Source organism: Anomaloglossus baeobatrachus, chromosome 6, assembly GCF_048569485.1.
Source record: "Anomaloglossus baeobatrachus isolate aAnoBae1 chromosome 6, aAnoBae1.hap1, whole genome shotgun sequence".
NCBI lineage: Eukaryota > Metazoa > Chordata > Amphibia > Anura > Aromobatidae > Anomaloglossus > Anomaloglossus baeobatrachus.
The window spans coordinates 426,756,730-426,779,761 of NC_134358.1; the positions used below are offsets into that span (position 1 = coordinate 426,756,730).

General features: G+C 47.1%; 1 protein-coding gene across 7 annotated transcripts in view; it reads left to right on the forward strand.

Annotated features, from left to right (window-relative positions):
• TRAK1 (trafficking kinesin protein 1) overlaps window positions 1-23,032 on the forward strand; it is a 126,712-nt gene that overhangs the window by 59,172 nt on the left and 44,508 nt on the right. For all 7 annotated transcript variants that reach the window (XM_075315181.1, XM_075315186.1, XM_075315182.1 and 4 more), the window contains one exon: window positions 9,228-9,304. In XM_075315181.1, the coding sequence (XP_075171296.1) occupies window positions 9,228-9,304 (77 nt within the window). The remainder of the gene's footprint in view (window positions 1-9,227; window positions 9,305-23,032) is intronic.

Genomic DNA, 23,032 nt, shown 5'->3' on the forward strand with positions numbered 1-23,032 from the left:
GGGCAAAAAACTCCTGCATACAGTCCTGGATGGAGGATGCTGAGCCTTGTAGTTCTGCAGCTGCTGTCTGCTCTCCTGCATACAGTCTTGTATGTAGCATGCTGAGCCTTGTAGTTCTGCAGCTGTCTGCTCTCCTGCATACACTAGTGGAGAATGAAGAACATATTGAAGAAGGAAATGACATCAGACCTTTTTTTTTTTTTTTTTTTTTTTCCTCTCAACAATCTTTAATGGCATTGTTCACTGATAAAAAAAACACATAAAAACGCAGTGAGCAAATACGCAGCCAAAAACTCACCAAATCGCGATAAAAACGCATGCGTTTTTGCCGCGTTTTTTTGCCGCTGGTGCGTTTTTGTACGTTTTTGCTGCAAAAAACGTACAAAAAGGCAGCGTCAAAAACACGCAGTGTGTGAACCTAGCCTTAGAGATGCCTAAAGGCTTAATTTTTATCTAAATCCCTTATCTAAACTAACTTCTGATATGGTTGCATCAATGATTCCCTCCCCTTCCCTTGCTACACCAGCTTTTAATTTTTTTTTCCTACTTACTTTACTGTCTGATGATTCTTCATTTGAAAATCCCTGAGCATCCTGGGATATTAAAACGAAGCGTCATCAGGTGGCAGAGACTGTTAACACTGCACAGCCTCTGTCCTTCTCACTGAAACGGAGCGGCATCATTGATACTGGTTTTAGGAGCTGTTCTGGTCCCTATTCTGTCCCGCTTTGCATAGACTATAAGAGCAGCGCCCGCTATCAGTGCAGTGTTAAAGTACCCGGCAGCTTTCAGAGACCAGTGCCATCTCAAGTGACATTGGGAGACATCATAGCAGCTAATTGTCTCCCACCAACCAATTGCAAATTAAGAAACTGAGCATGCATAGGGGAAAACTGTGGCTAGTGACCCCTATGGAACTGACATGCAGTGAACAAGCTGGTCTTTTGAAGATGATCTACCTCTTACTGGCTTTCCTGTTTTCTTGAGCCACTCTTATGTCAGAAAACTGTTGCGGGTGAGAATGCTTGAAGTATCTGTAAATACTGCTGAGATCCTGGCTGCACTCGGTGGTTTTTCCCTTAGTATTTAGCGTAAACTCCCCCCTTTTTTTTTTTTTTTTTTTTTTTTTTACTTCTTTTATGCACTGTGTCCTAAAATCATGACATGTATTCATATAAAATGTGAAGCTAAATCAAAATCACAATTACTGAATACACCAAAACCTATTAAATTTAGAGGGATGGGTTAGTTAAAATTTAAACTCTGGGACCAAATGGTCTAGACCGAAACAGGAAGTAAAAACGACACCACTCAACAAATGTCCAGATTGTTGTGACTTGTGATTGGCTGCAGTGGTTGCTTCAGTAATATGTCACTGTATGTTTTTCTGACTTTGAACCTCTGTAAGTCACCTGACCGCTGCAGGCAATCACTGCCCATAACCCTACTGCCTATTGTTAAATTGTCCCCACTTCCTTTGTCGGCACAGAGAGCGTTGTTGTTGGTAGGTGTTTATCTTCTAGACATCTTGTCCCCTGGGAATGCTTTTATTTTTTCCCCAGACAATCCCTTTAAAGTAAAGATGTTTAGGTGTGTATTTCACCATAGAAATCTGCACTACATTAATAGAAAATCCTTAAATGCATCCCTTACTCCCATTTTCTGTGTTTCCTAGCCTGAACATGGCTTTCTAATGGATGTATTATTAAAGCCTCACTCACACATTGGTATTTTTGATCAGTATTTCATCAGTATTTGTACGCCAAAACACAGGATGGGTGGCAATCTTTCAGTTCTAGTTTCTGGCTTTGGCATACAAACAATGATGCAAAAATATTGATGTGTGAATCGGGCCTAAAGGAAAGTACCAACCATTTCTGCCTTCCTGATGCTGCATTCTACTTCCCCCACCCCCCCAGTCTTTATTATTATAATTGACTTCCCTTAAACTGCGTTAATTGAATTGACTTTTTTAAGCCGCTTTAAAAATAAAGATCTGTATAAAAGTTTGTAGATTTTCCATGAATAAGTGTTTCATCTACATTTACTTTCTGAAGGTAAACCTAATAAGATCAAGATTACTTATCCTCTGATGCCTCTTCACCACTATACTACACTGTCTGTTCTTCATGTGGACACTGCAGCCAATCAATGTGCTCAGCTGATTTTTACTAAAGCGTGGAAATCAGCCTACTCATGGAGAGCCATTTAATAAGTAATGGGTGGACAACAATGTGAGCAGCCTCCTCTTACCTCAACACTCCTGGCATTTCCAGTATTAGATCAGGTAGATATTTTGGACAGCAGTGTAAGGAGCCTCTTCTTCCCTCAGCACATCTTCATACCTCCAGTTTTAGTTCAACTGACAACAGGTTGGCAGCAGTGTGAGCAGCCTGTTCTTACCTTTAGTAATCCTGGTATCTCCTGTATTAGATCAGATGGACAGCAGTGTGAGCAGCCTCTTCTTTCCGCAGTACCCCTGATATCTCCAGAATTAGAGGAGCACATATTCCTACACATTAAAGATCTTACTACTGCCCATGGTCACAGGCACCTGTACTAATGTGTCGCCCTGGGCAAGCCAGGGGACACAGGTCACAACACCACCACACCCCACACTCCAGGTAGGCACATCTATGCTAACCTACAAATCCTTGTTGCCTTCCTCCAGGAGTCTGTTGATGCACACCAGGGGGTGGGCCAGGCGGTTGGCTCCGACCACCGAGGAGCTCACAACTCTAAAGGCAGGAAGTAACCAGGCAGATTAGCCCAGGCAGGGCAAGTGTGAGGAGCTAAGTGAGAAAGTAAAACAACTAAGTGGAAGTAAAGTGGAACAAGAGAAGGAAAGCCTGAAGGGTCCAGCTCTGTGTAGGGCCAGAACAGCAAGGTCAGCGACGGCGGTGACTGTCCGGAGGGGGACCGTTTGGAAGTTCCTGGAAGGACCCCATTGGCTGTGTGCCCGGTGGTCTGGAGCAGTGTTCCGAAGGACAGTCAGCACCAGGGCAGGGGCCTCTCGGACCCCGGCAAGGCTAGGAGTCGCCAAATTTGCCGAATCCGTCAGTGAAGGGGACGTAGATCCCCCAACAACCAAGTCCCGATTGACGGCAACAGCCCAACCATTACAGGGGAGACACCGCCACCGCCAGGGCACCAGTTTCCCCAGGGCCAGCGCCTGCGGGCAAAGTGTAGAGCTCCTCCGGCCCAGATTGCAGTCGGGGAGCGGGTAACCGGAGGGAATCCACCGCTACCATCAGACAACACAGGTGCAAGGAAGAGAGACGTCACCGTCACCTACCGGGAGAGCAGGTGCAGCCGTCTGTGGGACCGTCCTACCAGCCGTTTGGTTTACCGTACAAACTGTGTCCGTGTCTCAGGCTGAGTGAGTACCACAGTGCCGCAAGGCAAAGCGCTGCCCCCGCGTCCCTGCGCCCACCAGGCCCCGCACCTCCTTCTCCACCACCGGGCCCCGGGATCACTAACCCCTACCCACGGAGGGGCAACACAACACCTGGCTGCTCCGCATCACCATCCCCGGGACCCCCCGAATTGAGCAGCGGTGGTGAAATCACCACAACCGTGGGTGGCGTCACGAACTATAACAATCCCCACACCCAACAAACACCCCCTTTCACTCACGGGCGAGGAGTGTCGCTCGAGACACCCCGGGATCCGGCCCACAGCTCGAGCCACCAGGAGCAACTGCCGGACCCGAGCAGAAGGGGTGAGCGCGGTGTGCTGACACCCTCCTCCCCGCCCGCGACACTAACATTCTAGGACAAGTTTCTCCAGATGTAAGAAGTCAGCAGCCGTTTTAGTTGTATAGTGATTATATCTCTTGGTTGTGATTTTGCATATTATAAATATTTAGAAATGTATCTGACCTTTCCCTTATCTTTTTTCGGTTCCTGGAGAACGTCTTGGGACTGGTTTGATATACATGAACTTTTTATCACAAACCTTGACCAGTCATTATCTATATACAGCCGCATGATCTTTGCCCTTTGTACAAAGCACACATTTGAGTCTTTGTTTCATGTACTGTAATGTTTGTTGTTGTCCTTGTAGCTTATTTCTTATTTTGTTCTGGTGTGTTCCATTTTCTAAGTTCAGAACGTTGCCATAGCCTGGGAGGACTTCTCCATAATGAGGAGTAGGAGCGTCCGAGGCTTTAGGTTCTCTGCTTGTTTGCTGTATCATGAGCACATTGTGAAGCACACATAGAAACTGTGGCCTGAACACTGCAGAAACCACAAGGCTGCACCTCTTTGGCTTCATTTGTGAGCCCGCTATTGTAGGGACAAGGACAGAATGCCATTTCTCTCTATTACTGTAAAGGGCTATTGAATTAACAAAGCAAATGTTACTGACATTCTTTTGCATTTATTAAATTAATCCTTGTCCAGCTGCCTGAAAATAAGCTAAAAAATAAACCTCCTCGGACTTCATCAGAGGAAAACAAAATGGGACATTTGCTTGCCCCATAGAATAATATTGGTCTGAGTGCAATCCGATGTTTTGTCTGATCACTTTTTGGCTGAAAATACGGTTGTGTGAACCTGCTGAAACTAATATAAAGATCACCTATTAAAGGGAACCTGTCAGGTGCAATATTCACACAGAACCACAAGCAGTTCTGGGTGCATATTGCTAATCCCTGCCTAACCGTCCCTGTATCTAGTAGCATAGCTAAAGGGATCTTTAGAAAAAGTATTTCTAAAGATCCTTTGATATGCTATGAGAGCAGGGACTAGTGGCGAGGGTGTGATTTCCCTTGGCTAGTTGGCCCCCTTAGCATGTTAATACGCCCACAGCGGCGTGCCAATATGCTAAACCACAACGTCAGAGGCATGGCTACTCTCGCCTCCACTGCCATATCTTGTTTTCGGCTCAGTGTGCATGATCAGAATGTCCCCGGACCTCCGGTCATGCTCACTACACCAGTTTAAATCCGGGACGCCTACACCCGGCTTCCTAGTGCTCATGACTGGATGTCCTGGACTTTTGATAATGCGCACTGAGCACTGAGCCGAAATCCAGCGTCTGGTGCAGTGGCAGTAGAGTGTGGGGAGATCAACATTCCTCTGATACTGTGCCTTCATTAGCATGTTAGCATGCTCCTGTGGGTTTGCTTACATACTAAAGGGGCAGACTAGCCAAGGGAAGTAACACCCTTGTGACTAGTCCCTGGCCTCGTTGGCATATAATAAAGGATCTTTAGAAATGCTTTTTCTAAAGATCTCTTTGTGTGATGCTAGATATATGGATAGTTAGGCAGGGATTAGTAATATGCACCCAGAGTGTTTCTGGGAGTACAGTGGAACCTTGCTTAACGAGAACAATCCGTTCTGGGACTGTGCTCGTTAACCAAGTTACTCGTTAGGCAAAGCAAGATTTCCCATAGGAAATCATTGCAATGCAGACGATCCGTTCCACAACTTGTTAAGTCCCATCCTGGTCCCCTATTCTGTCATTCCACACACGTACACACGCACATATTACATGCTCATTTTACCTTCCGTTCCATCGCAGGCCTCCTGGGTCTTGTAGTTCGCCGCGAGGACGTCGCAATGTACCCGGGAACTACAAGAACCATGAGCCCGGTGGTGGAACGGGAAGGTAAGGTGAGCATAATACTGTGTGTGCATGCGTGTGTGTTTGTGCGTGCTTGTGTGTGTTTGTGTGGACTGCAAGTGCGGATCAGAGTGTTGTGGATGGACGAAACCGGAAGTGTGTGTGGTGAGAATTTCGCTCGTACAGCAAAGCTTTCTCGTAAAGCGGGTTACAAATTTACAGAAAGCTTTGCTTGTTAAGTGAAATTCTCAAGTGGGTTACTCGTTAAGCGAGGTACCACTGTATATTGCACCTGACAGGTTCCCTTTAAAGGGGTATTCCCGTGAGAAACCATCCCCTATCCTCTGAAGCCCGCCGATGGCTCTCGCTGTGCTTTCTATAATTTCCCGACACTCTAACTTCCTCCGTGCTCCATACAAACTATTAATCTCTGCCATCATGTTTTTGGGAGGGTAAATATTTTTCTGGAATACTTTCTTAATAGAAGTTCTGCTTTTAACTTTAGTTTATTTTTCTAATCGTCCCCACACTTGTCCATATCTGTTGTCTGGATTTGCCGTTTGGCTCCATTGAAGTGAATTAGGCGGAGTTACAATGCAAAACACAACCCCGCACTGTTTTTCTATATAAATTTGTTTTTTGTTTCTGAATGTTTTCTTTACTAGGTAGTGTCTTTTAATAATATGTTAAACAATGTCGTTTTTATAGAACATGTGTCTAATGACTTTGTAAATAAATATATTCTGTAATGCCTCGGCCAAGGTGAGGACGGAGTATGCTATAGTGGTTAATGAAGGGATAACTCGATCATTTATGGTTGAATTGTGTTTTACTATATTGCTAAATCTGCCACTGTACTTGACCAGACTGCTCACCAGACCGGACGTGTACATGCACCATGGGTGTGAACAGACATTTATTCATCACAATGATGCCTTGGGCAGATCCCTTTGCTATATATAGGTCTTTATCTCGTCTTGTTTTTTTTTTTTTTTTGCATATTAATCATCTTGCACATTAATAAGCTGTGTTTCTACATACACATTTAAAAATAACTAATGACAGGGACACGTTGGGGAGGTTCGAAATGGACAGAAGGATCTGTGTCTTAGGACACAAAAGGACATAACTAAACAGTTCGTTACATTTTTGTGTTGAAAATTTGTAAATGTTTTCAATATACGCTCATGATGATTTTTGTAATTCTGAAAAGATACCTAATAAAAATAGATTGAACATAAAAATAACTAATGAAAAGGGGTTTACGGTTTTAATTTCTTTTATGCCAGTTCATGGTATATAAAAATAACCAAATCAGATGTACTTCCCTTTTAATGCTCTATCGCCACCTCCCCGCTGCTGCCCCTCATCCTTGCTGACATGGGTACGGTAGTGACATCGCAAGTACAGGACATGACCACTGCAGCCAATCACTGAGTACAGCAGTGTAGTGCTGTCCATATTGGCATCAACACGAAGTCCAATAATTGGCCGCAACGTTCAGGATTTGTAATTGTGACTTCTCCCGCCATATCAACCTAAAGAGGCGGGGAGGTCATACAACTTACATTGTTATTCTTCCATGTACCAATTTTTTCACACAAGCTTTTTAAAACTGGAAATCCCCTTTAAATAAAATACTGCATACAGATCTGCTGTGTAATGTTGGTGTCCGGGGTTGTTACTGTTATGGTAACGAGCAAATTCACCAATAAAACAAAACTCCGATCGATAGAGCTACATATTTTTATCTTATCAGTGTTGTTATAAAAGTGACTGTTTATAGATTCTTTCCTTAAAGCAACAGTAAAGTCAGGATCATCTGTTACAATAAATCCTTTCAGCATTTTTTTTTTTTGTTTTCCCCTCAACCATCTATATGCATAAATGTATTTGGTTAGATGAGCTGACATCTGATGCCTGTGGTAGTCATACACTTGAGGGCAACATGTTAACTGTGTTTCCTGTATAATTCGATAATATTCTCATCATGCCCTGTGTGCTGTTTGTTCATGGCAGATTTACCAAAACTGCCAATAGTGTTTGCAGGAAAAAATTCAGCGTGCATTGCTGGGCCTGTATGATGCATTGTGCGCTCGGGAGGGGCTGGTGGGATGCATTGTGCGCTCGGGAGGGGCGGGTGGGATGCATCGTGCACCCGGGAGGGGCGGGTGGGATGCATCGTGCGCCCGGGAGGGGCGGGTGGGATGCATCGTGCGCCCGGGAGGGGCGGGTGGGATGCATCGTGCGCCCGGGAGGGGCGGGTGGGATGCATTGTGCGCTTGGGAGGGGCGGGTGGGATGCATCGTGCGCTTGGGAGGGGCGGGTGGGATGCATCGTGCGCTTGGGAGGGGCGGGTGGGATGCATCGTGCGCTTGGGAGGGGCGGGTGGGATGCATCGTGCGCTTGGGAGGGGCGGGCGGGATGCATCGTGCGCTTGGGAGGGGCGGGCGGGATGCATCGTGCGCTTGGGAGGGGCGGGCGGGATGCATCGTGCGCTTGGGAGGGGCCGGCGGGATGCATCGTGCGCTTGGGAGGGGCGGGCGGGATGCATCGTGCGCTTGGGAGGGGCCGGCGGGATGCATCGTGCCCTTGGGAGGGGCCGGCGGGATGCATCGTGCCCTTGGGAGGGGCCGGCGGGATGCATTTAATATAGCCGGCTATGGGATCATTTAATGCCGCCAAGAACAATGGAACTGCACACTGGGACCATAATGTCCGCAATTAACACTCAACTGCTCCATTTTTTTTTTTTTTTTTTTACATATGTCTATCTAAAATCACTTCTTGGGATGCTTGCTGCAGTTTTAAAGAACGGAGATTGTAATTTTGGTGATACCTTACTGTGAAGGCAGAGGGGCTGAGCTTTTCCGGGGTGCAGTCCTTTCCAGTTATACATTAGGTGTTGTGCATGTAGCTGGCGGTATGTAGCACTTCCTATACTGTTCTCCATGGGTGCTGCACAATACCTCCACCACGCACAGTTCGGGTTCTTTATCTCTGGGTGTTGTATAAAGCAGCTGGAAATCTTGCTGCCATTATGATTTCTATTCTCGCATTGCACGTGTGGGTGTACCGGCTCCATTGAGAACCACATCCTACCGTATGATGCCGGCTGAGCTATGTGCTTTCTATGTAGCCGCAGCCTCTTCGAGTATTGTAATAATTATTTTGTTACTTTCTATAGTTAAACAATTTTTATTTTCTTATCAAATTGTACATTGGTAAATTTATATTAAACCTTTTGCTTGTAGACTTTTTCTACTTCGGGCTTATTAGTGTTTGCAGTCATGGCTGAGATGAGCGGAGCCTCCATCCTCAGTTGGCTTGGTATATTACATGCAATCATCTGATTATGCTTTGACCTCATGCCAAGCCATCTGTCCAATTTCTGTAATTTCTAGAAGGATTAGGGAGTATACATGGCTACTGCGCATGAGCCAAACACATCCATGCTCAGGCTCAGGCTAGTGTGATGTATTTTCCCCATATTGATGCTGTTACACTATTCTTTTCCCCACGTATCAAATGTTGATGTAAGATCAATTCTAAAGCCTTGAAATTTTGTGTATGTGATAAATATCTATATAGAATCATGATGGTTGTGTTTTAGGATGCAATGCATTGTACTGATATTTTTATTTTTTTGTTTGCAGTTTTATGTGCAGAACGAGTGGGCCAGATGACTAAAACATACAATGATATAGATGCTGTTACACGTCTACTAGAAGAGGTAAGGGCCTGAGAAAATCCGCCAAGTAGCCTAAAATAGGCCATGAATTTAAAGGTTTGTCACTGTGTGAATGGTAGTCTTATTTTATAATGAATATGCAGAATTTGACACATAGTTGGCTATTATCACTAGGTCAAAGTATTGGACATGTTAAGCCAGCATGACCAATCATTCCTCTCATGTTAAAAAATAAAACCCTATTGACCTGCAGATTGACCTCACATTTGCAGGGTAACAGTGTTTGGAGGCCGTGTAGCCACTGCACGGAAGCCCTGCTGCTTTGTGGAAATTGATCTTTTTTCCTCCGAGCAGCCTTGGACTTTGTCATAGCCAGAACAGTATCAGTCACTCCTCTGTACATGGTGAGCGGCAACTGGAACTAGGCCCCCAGCACTGACTGACAGCTGGCTCTATACTGATGCAATGCAGAGCGGGCTGTCAGTCCATGTTGAGGGTGTGATTACAGTCGCTGCTCACAACGTAGAGTAGTGACTGATACCGTAACACATAACTGAAGGCTTGAGGTTGCCAGAACGTATTTAAAATATTTTCCACACAGCAGCAGCAGGGCTGTCAGTAACGCCACCACACGATGTCGGAGCGCTATTACCCTGCAGATTATCCCCATATCTGCAGGTTAAAGAAGTATTCCCTTTCTGATCACCTGCTGCTCTGGTTCCAATCTTTCTTGGGCCCTCCACCAGCCATGCCATCCCCTACTGTCTTGTGACTTGCTGCATCAGTAGCATTGACGGTAGTAAGATTTATTTTATTTTATAACCTTCCATTCAGTTTCTACATTTATTTTGACTGGCAAGTGAACCCCTAATCTGTATGTGTATCTTCCAAAACTTGGAGTTTTTTTTTTTCTCCTTGCACTATTTCACTCTCTGCAATCAAATAATTGATGAAGATCCTTAAATTAATTGTAACGTCCTGTTTGCTGCCCCATACTTGGGCACATTCGGCTTGGTTGAGTATGCATATGTTTTCTAGGAGTTTATTTCAAGAAGGAGCAAAGGATCAGGCATGTTGAAATCAGAAATGCACGTACGTTCTAGCAACAACTGCCATCAGAGGAGCTTCAAGACTCTTGTAGGCCCCCTTCACACACCCGTTAAAATAAAAATGCACGTGTAGCATGTTTTGATTTAACTATCCGTGTCTCTCCGGTATGTATGACATCTGTGTGACACGTACCTGGGAAATAACTCTTGACACTCTAAAATTAATGTTGTGGGGTTTTTGTTTTTTTTTTTGTTTTTTTTTATATATGTGCAAAGTTAGATGGATAGAGATTTTACAGCCATTAGGCAAATAGACGTCTGGTCCCCCCTATTCTTCATAGCCAGCAAAAGTAAAGCAGATGTCAGCGGGCTGATATAATCAGGCTTGGAAGGCCTGTGGTTCTTTGACCCTTCCCAGCCTAAAGATAGCAGCCCGTTGTCACCCCAGAAGTGGCGCATCACATAAGATGCACCAAATCTGGAGCTTTGCTTTGGCTATTCCCAATTGCCCTAGTGCGTTGGCAATCGAGGCAATGGTAGATCAGGTTTGTGTTAGCTGGCATCAAGTCCGCCTCCCTCCCCTCCCATTTTACTAACCTAGTAATTCCAAAAAAGACCCGCATACAAAAAAAAATCAATAAACATTCCTTGAAACTTCCTCGTTTTAACATTTTAATTAAAAGTAAAAAAAAAACACAAAACAAAAAAACCCATGCAGCTACTCCATACTCCAAAGAAGGATATCTGAAAAACATACAAACACAGAAAAGTAAAACAAGGCACTTACCCGCATTTACCAAAGAAAAACAAAAACAATTCCCATACGACGTAGTCCAGAGTCAATCCGATGCGCGAAGTCTATGAAGCATTATTCTGACACTCTATAGACTTTGCTTACAGGCAATTCCGGATCGCGCTGCGTGAGGCCTGGCGACATCAGCAACGTTACTGCTGTTAATGGTCACAAGGTCACTCTAGGTCGCACTCGCACTTGGCACCTCTCATGAGCAGAGACCTCAGTAACATTACCGCTGTTCAGAGTCACTTGGTCATGCGCTGCGTGACTCAGTGACCTGGCAACTCCAATAGAGCGGTAACGATGCCACTATTCTTCCGAGACGCCAGATGTCCCACAGTGCAGTGTCTTCCGGAATTGCCTGTAGGCAAAGTCTATGGAGTGTTAGAACGATGCTCCATAGACTTTGTTCATCGGATTCATTCTAGACTACATCGGATCAGCTGAGAATTATTTTTTTCTTTAGAATAAAGTTTTGAACAATGGTAAGTGTCTTGTGGTGGGTTTTTTTTGGGTTTTTTTCCCCCCTGTTGTTTTTTGGGACTATTGTAGATTCCTTGGACTATGGTGGAGCTGCATGTTTGTTCTTTTATAATAAAAATAAAAAGTAAAAAAAGAAATGTTGCATTGCTGGGTTAGTAACGGGGGGGTGTCTGATAGACACCTCTCCATTACTAACACAAAGGCTTGATGCCAGCTGACAAAATACACAGCTGACTTCAACCCAATTATCTATTACCTGATTTCCACCGCACCAGGGCAATTGGGAAGAGCTGAGGAGAAGCCCCTCAATTTGCACATCTTATGTGCGGCACCTTTTCTGAGGCTGCTGCAGGTTGGTATTTTTAAGCTGGGAATGGGCCAATAACCATGGACCTTCCCAGCCTGATCGTATCAGCACACAGCTGTCTGCTTTAGCTTTGCTGGTTATAAATATGGTGGGACCTCACATCGTGGTTTTTTTTTTTTTTTGTTTTTTTTTTAATTCTTTACTTAGATTATAGCTGTAAAATTTATTATCCATCTCTCTTCCGATCATATTTGCACATTTTTAACGCTTAAACGCCAGCAATTCTTTGAATGTACTTAATTCTGGTCCATGATGCACGGATGTCACATGGATGCTGTGTGCTGTACTGATTTTTCACAGACCCATAGACTTCTATTGGCCGTTGTCATCCTTGCTGAAGCTAAAAAAACAGACATGCATGTGTGGTTCACATGGACACAATCTGTGTGAAAATCCATACCTATTGAGTATTTATGTGAACATGTCTCCAGTACATGTGAAAACTAACACCACACTTAACACCAAACCTGGAGCTGTTAAATGGGGCCTTAAGACACCTAATCTCAATGTAATGAGTGGGCTCGTTCTCCTTCCTTCTGTGTCTTGTGACCTTTTTTTTGTGGTTTGGCAGGCCTATGCCTTCCCTGCCTTCACTCCCCTAAGGATATGTTCAGACAAGGTGAGAACGGATGGCACTCGAACCAAATATTACCCTGTGTGTTTCAAGTTACGTGGGCAATTTTTAGAAAGTCCAGAGTATTACATCTAAATAGGCTGCTCAAGTGCTCGTCTGCTATGCAATTTGTGGTCTGATACATTTGTGAACCTAGTCTAACATTGGGTAACTGGTTGTGGTGCAGAGACACATTCAGGAGAGTTTAGCAATTTCTTACCACAAATCCGATATCTAGTGAACCCACAAGACTCATGCAGCTTATTCTTTCTATTGATCAGTATTATCAGGTACACTCTGCACAATAGGATGTTTATTAGTGAGGAGTCTGCTACAATTTCCTACTGTTTGGATGTAATACAAGCACAACAATACACATCGATGGTGGAGCCGGTTTTGGATTTCCATAAATTTCCATGTACTTCTGTATCTGCAAGTCAAACACCAACTAATACATTTTCATGTTTTCTTTGTCGCTCCTAATTGGGAGACCCAGACAATTGGGTGTATAGCTACTGCCTCCGGAGGCCACACAAAGTACTACACTTAAAAGTGTAAGGCCCCTCCCCTTCTGGCTATACACCCCCCCCGTGGGATCACGGGCTCCTCAGTTTTATGCTTTGTGCGAAGGAGGCCAGACATCCACGCATAGCTCCACTGTTTAGTCAGCAGCAGCTGCTGACTATGTCGGATGGAAGAAAAGAGGGCCCATACTAGGGCCCCCAGCATGCTCCCTTCTCACCCCACTTTCTGTCGGCGGTGTTTGTTAAGGTTGAGGTACCCATTGCGGGTACGGAGGCTGGAGCCCACATGCTGATTCCTTCCCCATCCCCATTAGGGCTCTGGGTGAAGTGGGACTTTACCGGTCTCCGGGCACTGAGGCCGTGCTCCATCCACAGCCCCTGGAGGATCTGCTGGATACGGAGCGGAGTTTTCTCAGGGACAGGACCCTGCTCCATCAAGGTACTCCGTGTCCCCGTGCTTATCGCACGCACACTGCAGCATTGCTGGGTGTGTTAGTGCGCCGGGGTAAACAGCGCTGCTGCGCTGGTGCCGTTACTCACTACAGCTCTGCTGAGTGAGGTGACTTTGTACGATCGGCCGATCCGGCCGCTGGGGTCAGTGTTTACTGGTCGCGGCTTGGATTTGTGGTGCGCCGGGGACTTCCGCGCTGGCCGTGCATATATGACGGCCGCGCTAGATTACTACAGTCCCCGGCTTTTGCGGCCTAGTTCGTATCGTTCCCGCCCCCGGACCTGCCAGTCAGGAGGAGGGCGGGACGCTGTACAGTCCAGCAGCGTTAAGAGCTGGAGTCTGTTTTACATACTCCAGCCCTCACACTAGGCACAGGGGGACGCAGTTTCCCGCTCTTTTGTTTGGGACGCCCACGGTCCGCCCCTCTTCACAGGACGCCGGCAGCCATTCCTGCCTGCACGCTGAACTGCGGAGGGGAGGCTGGGAGACCCAGACAAGGGATTCTACGATCTCACACCCGCTTTTCAGCGGGCGGTAAGCAGCCCTCAAGGGCTCTCCCCCACTTGTGCCATAGTGTACTTTGTATTTTGTGCTGGCAATACTTTGCACTGTACAGTCGCTGGTGGTTTTCTGCTATATACCCTCCTTAGATTTCTCAAGGAGATAACAGCATGTCGTCCGCAAAAAAGCAAAAGTGCCAAGGCACGGACTTTATATGCTGCTTGTACCGCATGTGGGGCTACTCTACCGGCAGGTTCCACTGACCCCCATTGTGTGCAGTGCTCGGCCCCTGTGGCAATTGCTCAGCCGGGGCCGCTGCTAGAGGTGACCCAGGGAGAACCACCTGTAAATGCTGTCCAGGTGACAGGGACGGAGTTTGCAGCTTTTGCTGACAGATTGTCTATGACTGTCTAAAATTCTTGAAACATTGCAGTCTAGACCAGTAACTCAGACCATGGGCACTGTTGATCCATTGCCCCCTGGTCCCCCTCAGCTGGACCACTTCCTAGCTCCGGGGGTGTCATATGCACCCCAGGGTGACGGCTCTGACTCGGACGACAGTCCCAGACAACCTAAGCGGGCTCGCTATGAGCGACCCTCAACTTCATCACACTGGTCAGGGTCCCAGCGGGACGACTCTCTGTGTGATGAGGCGGATGTAACTGATCAGGATTCTGATACTGGGGCCGCTCTCAATCTAGATACCCCGGATGGTGACGCCATAGTGAATGATCTTATAGCGTCCATCAATAGGATGTTAGACATTTCTCCACCAGCTCCTCTTGCGGAGGAGGCAGCTTCACAGCAGGAGAAATTCCATTTCAGGTATCCCAAGCGTAAATTAAGCACGTTTCTGGACCACTCTGACTTTAGAGACGCAATCCAGAAACACCACGCTTATCCAGATAAGCGTTTTTGCAAACGGCTTAAAGATACACGCTATCCTTTTCCCCCTGACGTGGTCAAGGGCTGGACACAGTGTCCCAAGGTGGACCCTCCAATCTCCAGGCTTGCAGCCAGATCTCTAGTTGCAGTGGAAGATGGGGCGGCACTTAAAGATGCCACTGACAGACAGATGGAGCTCTGGTTAAAATCCATCTATGAAGCTATTGGAGCGTCGTTGGCGCCAGCATTCGCAGCCGTATGGGCACTCCAAGCTATTTCAGCTGGGCTTACACAGTTCGACACGGTCACACGTACATCTGCTCCGCAGGTGGCACCCTTGACCTCTCAAATGTCTGCATTCGCGTCTTACGCGATTAATGCTGTCCTAGACTCTACGAGCCGTACGGCGGTGGCGTCAGCCAACTCTGTGGTTTTACGCAGAGCCCTGTGGTTGAGAGAATGGAAGGCAGATTCTTCTTCCAAGAAGTGCTTAACCAGTTTGCCTTTTTCTCGTGACCGATTGTTTGGTGAGCGTTTGGATGAAATCATTAAACACTCCAAGGGTAAGGATTCATCCTTACCTCAGCCCAGACAAAACAAACCTCAACAGAGGAGGGGACAGTCTGGTTTTCGGTCCTTTCGAGGCTCAGGCAGGTCCCAATTCTACTCGTCCAAAAGGACTCAAAAGGATCAGAGGGGCGCAGATTCGTGGCAGACTCAATCACGCCCAAAAAAGCCAGCCGGAAGAACCGTTACCAAGACGGCTTCCTCATGACTCTCAGCCTCCTCTCTCCGCATCCTCGGTCGGTGGCAGGCTCTCCCGCTTTGGCGACATTTGGTTGTCACAGGTCAAAGACCGTTGGGTGAGAGACATTCTGTCTCACGGGTACAGGATAGAGTTCTGCTCTCGTCCTCCAACTCGCTTCTTCAGAACTTCCCCACCGCCCGACCGAGCCGATGCTCTGCTGCAAGCGGTGTCCGCTCTAAAGGCGGAAGGAGTGGTGACTTCTGTTCCTCTTTAGGAACAAGGTCACGGTTTTTACTCCAATTTGTTTGTGGTGCCAAAGAAAGACGGGTCGTTCCGTCCCGTCCTGGATCTAAAGCTGCTCAACAAACACTTAAAAACCAGGAGGTTCAGGATGGAATCTCTCCGCTCCGTTATCGCCTCAATGTCTCAAGGAGATTTCCTAGCATCAATAGACATCAAGGATGCTTATCTCCACGTGCCAATTGCGCCAGAGCATCAGCGTTTTCTACGCTTCGTTATAGGAAGCGAACACCTGCAGTTCGTAGCTCTACCTTTCGGGCTGGCGACAGCCCCTCGGGTCTTCACCAAGGTCATGGCAGCAGTAGTAGCAGTCCTGCACTCGCAAGGTCACTCCGTGATCCCGTATTTGGACGATCTACTTATCAAGGCACCCTCTCAAGAGGCATGCCAACACAGCCTGAACGTGGCACTGAAGACTCTCCAGAATTTCGGGTGGATTATCAACCTTTCAAAGTCAAATCTAACCCCGACCCAATCACTAACATATCTTGGCATGGAGTTTCATACTCTCTCAGCGATAGTGAAACTTCCACTGGACAAACAGTGCTCGCTACAGATAGGGGTGCAATCTCTCCTTCAGGGCCAGTCGCACCCCTTGAGGCGCCTCATGCACTTCCTAGGGAAGATGGTAGCAGCAATGGAAGCAGTTCCTTTTGCGCAGTTTCATCTGCGTCCACTACAATGGGACATTCTCCGCCAATGGGACGGGAAGTCGACGTCCCTCGACAGGGAGGTCTCCCTCTCTCAGGCAGCCAAGGAATCTCTCCGGTGGTGGCTTCTTCCCACCTCATTGTCAAAAGGAAAGTCGTTCCTACCCCCATCCTGGGCGGTGGTCACGACAGATGCGAGTCTATCAGGGTGGGGAGCAGTGTTTCTCCACCACAGGGCTCAGGGTACGTGGACTCGGAAAGAGTCCACCCTTCAGATCAATGTTCTGGAGATCAGAGCAGTCTATCTTGCCCTACAAGCCTTCCAACAGTGGCTGGAAGGCAAGCAGATCCGAATTCAGTCGGACAACTCCACAGCGGTGGCATACATCAACCACCAAGGGGGAACACGCAGTCGGCAAGCCTTCCAGGAAGTCCGGCGGATTCTGACGTGGGTGGAAGACACGGCATCCACTATATCCGCCGTTCACATCCCAGGCGTAGAAAACTGGGAAGCAGACTTTCTCAGTCGCCAGGGCATGGACGCAGGGGAATGGTCCCTTCACCCGGACGTGTTTCAGGAGATCTGTCGCCGCTGGGGGATGCCGGACGTCGACCTGATGGCGTCACGGCACAACAACAAGGTCCCGGTTTTCATGGCACGGTCTCACGATCATCGAGCTCTGGCGGCAGACGCCTTAGTTCAAGATTGGTCGCAGTTCCGGCTACCGTATGTGTTCCCACCTCTGGCATTGTTGCCCAGAGTGCTCCGCAAAATCAGGTCCGACTGCCGCCGCGCCATTCTCGTCGCTCCAGACTGGCCAAGGAGGTCGTGGTACCCGGATCTGTGGCACCTCACGGTAGGCCATCCGTGGGCACTACCAGACCGTCCAGACTTGCTGTCTCAAGGGCCGTTTTTCCATCTGAATTCTGCGGCCCTGAACCTGACTGTGTGGCCATTGAGTCCTGGATCCTAGCGGCCTCAGGTTTATCTCATGAAGTGGTTGCCACCATGAGACAGGCTAGGAAACCATCCTCCGCCAAGATCTACCACAGGACGTGGAGGATATTCCTATCTTGGTGCTCGGCTCAGGGAGTTTCTCCCTGGCCTTTTGCATTGCCTACTTTTCTTTCCTTCCTGCAGTCTGGGTTGGAAAAAGGTTTGTCGCTTGGCTCCCTTAAGGGTCAAGTCTCCGCGCTATCCGTATTTTTTCAGAAACGCCTGGCGCGACTTCCTCAGGTACGCACGTTCCTGCAAGGGGTTTGTCATATCGTCCCCCCTTACAAGCGGCCATTGGAGCCCTGGGACCTGAACAAGGTTCTAATTGCTCTCCAAAAGCCGCCTTTCGAGCCTATGAAGGAGGTTTCCCTTTCTCGTCTTTCACAGAAAGTGGCCTTTCTAGTGGCGGTCACGTCTCTTCGGAGAGTGTCCGAGCTGGCGGCGTTATCATGCAGATCTCCATTCCTGGTGTTTCACCAGGACAAGGTAGTTCTGCGTCCAATTCCAGAATTTCTTCCCAAGGTGGTATCTTCCTTTCATCTCAATCAAGATATCACTTTACCGTCTTTGTGTCCGCATCCAGTTCACCAATTTGAAAAAGGTTTGCATTTATTGGATCTGGTGAGAGCACTCAGGATCTACATTTCCCGCACGGCGCCTCTGCGCCGCTCGGATGCACTCTTTGTCCTTGTCGCTGGTCAGCGTAAAGGGTCGCAAGCTTCCAAATCCACCCTTGCGCGTTGGATCAAGGAACCAATTCTTCACACCTACCGTTCTGCTGGGCTTCCGATTCCATCAGGACTGAAAGCCCATTCTACCAGAGCCGTGCGTGCGTCCTGGGCATTACGGCACCAGGCTACGGCTCAGCAGGTGTGCCAGGCGGCTACCTGGTCGAGTCTGCACACTTTTATCAAGCATTATCAGGTGCATACCTACGCTTCGGCGGATGCCGGCCTAGGTAGACAAGTCCTTCAGGCGGCGGTGGCTCACCTGTAGGAAAGGGCTGTTTGACGGCCCTATCACGAGGTATTCTTTTACCCACCCAGGGACTGCTTTTGGACGTCCCAATTGTCTGGGTCTCCCAATTAGGAGCGACAAAGAAGAAGGGAATTTTGTTTACTTACCGTAAATTCCTTTTCTTCTAGCTCCAATTGGGAGACCCAGCACCCGCCCTGTTTTTCTTAGGAAATTTGTTTTTTTCGGGTGCACATGTTGTTCATGTTGAACAGTTCAGTTCTCCGAGGTTGTTTCTCGGGTTGAATTTGTATTTAAAACAGTTATTGGCTTTCCTCCTTCTTGCTTTTGCACTAAAACTGAGGAGCCCGTGATCCCACGGGGGGGTGTATAGCCAGAAGGGGAGGGGCCTTACACTTTTAAGTGTAGTACTTTGTGTGGCCTCCGGAGGCAGTAGCTATACACCCAATTGTCTGGGTCTCCCAATTGGAGCTAGAAGAAAAGGAATTTACGGTAAGTAAACAAAATTCCCTTCTTTGCTTCAACTGGAGTGACCTTGTTTTTGTTTAATTCTTTCTTGCCCAATTCTATTAGGAGATGGTGGTGTCTGTCTTGTAATCTTAATCTTTACTAATAGATTCTAGGGCCAGGAAGACTGTTCACATCTGTACTCCATCAAAGATTTTTCCTAACATACCAGACCTAAAATCGCAGCCAATAGAGCTCTGACACTGTTGGGTCTGTCATGTAGGGGCTATCGCACGGCTATTAGCCTTCCTTTTCGGTTTGACTACATTCTTTTGATCCATTATTTAATCCCGATGTCAGCGCTGACTTCAATGACCACTGTTAATTTAACAAAGTTTGCATAAATCAATTGTACAGGCATATATAAAAAATGTTATCTCATTCAAGAAATGTCTTTCTGCACTTATGAGCCACTTCTTCCACTTACCGCTGTCTCCTGAGCTTACTTGATTCTAAAAAAAATTAGCTCAAAGCTGTCTAAGTCAAAGCATGACGTATGGTCAGTACAGAGGTATACGTTTACAGCTCCTAATAAACACTACAGAGAGGGGAGAAGTAAGGAGCATGCAGTGTATTGAGGGACTAGATAAACACCAGCAAATCAAGCTGAAACGGTCAGCAAATGGATTTCACTTCAGTGCTGGATTCAGTGTCACACAGCTCAGTACTGCTGTATGATGTCTTCCATGCTGCTTTTGTCTGTGTGCTACAGAGAGTATCAATTTCTTTCTGCTGTATACGGAAAACCTGTTTGCAACAAGTCTCCACCTACTAGCTCAGCAACAACTGAAAATTGGAGAGAACCTGTAAGGCCATGTGCCCATGGGAGATCGTACCTGCGGACTTTTCTGCAGGTATTTCCGCATGTTCACGCAGCAGCTCCCAGGAATCCGCAGCTATCCATTGCTGCGGTATATCTGCGGAGTTCTTGCGGTAAACTGCGGAAACAGTGCGGATTTCGTGCTGAATTCCTGCGGAACTCCCGCCCTGTATCTCTATATAGTGGAGGGCCAGGAATTCCGCAGATAATTCCACATGACTAATGGACATGCAGTTACGTGCGGTTCTGGGAAGTCCACAGTATTTTCTGCAGCCGCAAATACCGCAGCATTGATACAGCACTCCCCTAATCCCATAGGAGAACATGGGGAGTGTCTGTACTTGCACAAACCCGTGGAATTATCTGGAAAATCTAAAAAATCTGCGGGTTTTCCGCTGCGAAATCGGTAGTTACTTTCTCTCATGGGCACATAGCCTAAAGGAAGATTGCAAATGATATAATGGCAATGAACTATTTCTCATGTACACTTCAATGCAGCCTCTTGGCCTAGTGACAAACTTCAAGAAAATATATTTGAGGAAAACATTCCACCGGGACAGACCTCATTTAGATGGTAGTATTGGTGCAATGTAGAGTGGACAGGACATTAAAAAAAAATGCAAAAATGCTCTTGTCCTTTATTTATTTTTCCTGAAAATCCTCTGCATTTACGGTTCATGCAAAAAGTATCTTGGTGCAGACACGCTTCCATTACATTAACTGTGGGCTGATAATGTGTAGTATGATGTGTTTTCACAGAGAATATTGATAAAGGGCATGTCTAGGTATTTTGTCTAAACCATATATAAAAAGAACAGTGCGCTATAATACTATGCGGTCTGTAGTAATAAGCACCCGTCGGTGACATTGTTCCATTCAAGATGAGTATTGTGTGACTAGTTAGTAATAGTACTGTGAACTACTCCTGTGTACTGTTGTGAAACTTGTGATACCGATGGCAAACAATTAAATTGTAACGCGTATTACATCCTACTGCAATGAGGTGTAGAACAATACACCCAATTGGGTTCCTTAAAGGGAGTCTGTCAATAGGGTCAACCCTCCTAAGCGGTCTATGAGTATGTAGGTTATAGGAAGCTGAATTAAATAAGTTGAGATCTGCAATCCGATGATGATGCAGATAAATTTACATTTTCCTATATATCAGGCCTGTTTCAGATGTCCGTGTTTTATCAGGTACAAGCCACATGCATAGTTATGGTCATACGTGTGACAGTACCAGAGAAAACACGTGTCTTTGAAACAAAAAGATGTTCTATATTCACCTGTATCCAGCGCTGTGTTCTTCAGCTCTTCTGCCTTCAGCTCCTGACCCCCGCTCATTATATTCATTGATTATTCACTGCCCGAGGATCTGTAAGCCGGAGCATCGCGGGGACAGGTGAGTATCCAGCTAGCAGTGTGTGTGTGCAGTAACGTCCAGAAGGTCATTGGAGTTCCCAATGAACTCTGACATCCGCACTACAGCTGGTGTCACCACAGTGACTTCACGGGTTCATCAGAGTTCATTGAGAACTGAGTCCCCCCCGATGTCCCCCCGATGTCCCCCCCCCCCCCCTCCCGATATCCCACCCCCCCCCCCCCCCGATGTCCCCCACCCCCCATGTCCCGGCTTCCAGGTCCTCACTGCAAAAACAAGTGTGTGTGTGTGTGTGTGTGTGTGTACACACGCGCACACACACGCACACGTACACAGACGTGCGCACACTGAGCACACATACACACTCTGCTAGATACTCGCCTGTCCCCAGCAATGCGGTCCCTGGCACGGAAATCCCCAGCGCTGCTCTGGCTTCCAGCTGCTCAGTGCAGTGAATATTCAGTGAGAATAGTGAGCGGCGGTCAGGAGTGGGAGGCTGGAGAGCCGAAGACAGAATCACTGGATACAGATAAATATAGAAAATCTGTTTATTTAAAAGACCCCTGTTTTCTCCGGTATGTGTCATACTGATGTCACACGGATCACATCAGTGTGCGATCCGTGTGACACCCGTGCTGCCGAAGAAAAAAAACGGACATGTCTCCGTGTGTGTGTGCAGGGAATAGCGGGCCCACACGGTCCTTGTGAAAACACACTGTGTGAGTACACAATAGGATAACATGGCTACGTGTGGCAGCTGTGTTTTAAAAACTGATGTCACACGTGCCTAAAACACGAACGTCTGAAACCAACCTGAATGTGCTTTTAAAATCTATGGCCCGGACACTGATCTTCCTGAGAATTTTGTTCCAGAGCATATTGTAAATGGTGGAGTTTCCAGTGTCAGAAATGGAACCCAACCGTACATTAGAACTGAACTTCGCATCATCTTGTGATTATCAATGACTCTGCTGCGGAATAGGTCTAGGGAAACAAGACTAGAATCATAGTTTCTGCTTCTGTTTCACAGAAAATATAGTTAGAATATCAGACGTGGGCCATAACTGCAGAGGAGACTAGTCTAATGCTGCCTTCGGCTGGCTTGTTTCACCACTCCCATAGTGGTAGACCTGTCAATCATCTGGAATGGCACTCATAAGAGACAGGTTTTTTTTTTTTCCATCTAAGACAAAATATAGTAAGATCTGGCCTGGGACCATAGCTTGAGATGAGACATGCCCGGTGCTGCCCTGGTCGAATCTTCTAGCTATATGTCATGATGATAATTTGATTCGGTGACGTAGTTTTGTTTGTTTAAAGAGATCAACTAAAGGGGGCTTTACACGCTACAACATCGCTAATGTGAAGTCGTTGGGGTCACGGAATTGGTGACGCACATCCAGACACATTAGCGATGCTGTTGCGTGTGACACCTATGAGCGATTTTGCATAGTCTCAAAATCGCTCATAGGTGACATGGGGGTCCATTCTCAAATATCGTTACTGCAGCAGTAACGAAGTTGTTCCTCGTTCCTGCGGCAGCACACATCGCTATGTGTGACGCCGCAGGAACGAGGAAGCCCTCCTTACCTGCCTCCCGGCTGCTATGCGGAAGGAAGGAAGTGGGCGGGATGTTTACGTCCCGCTCATCTTCGCCCCTCCGCTTCTATTGGGCGCGGTTCAGTGACGCAGCTGTGACGTGTCTGTGACGCTGAACGAACCG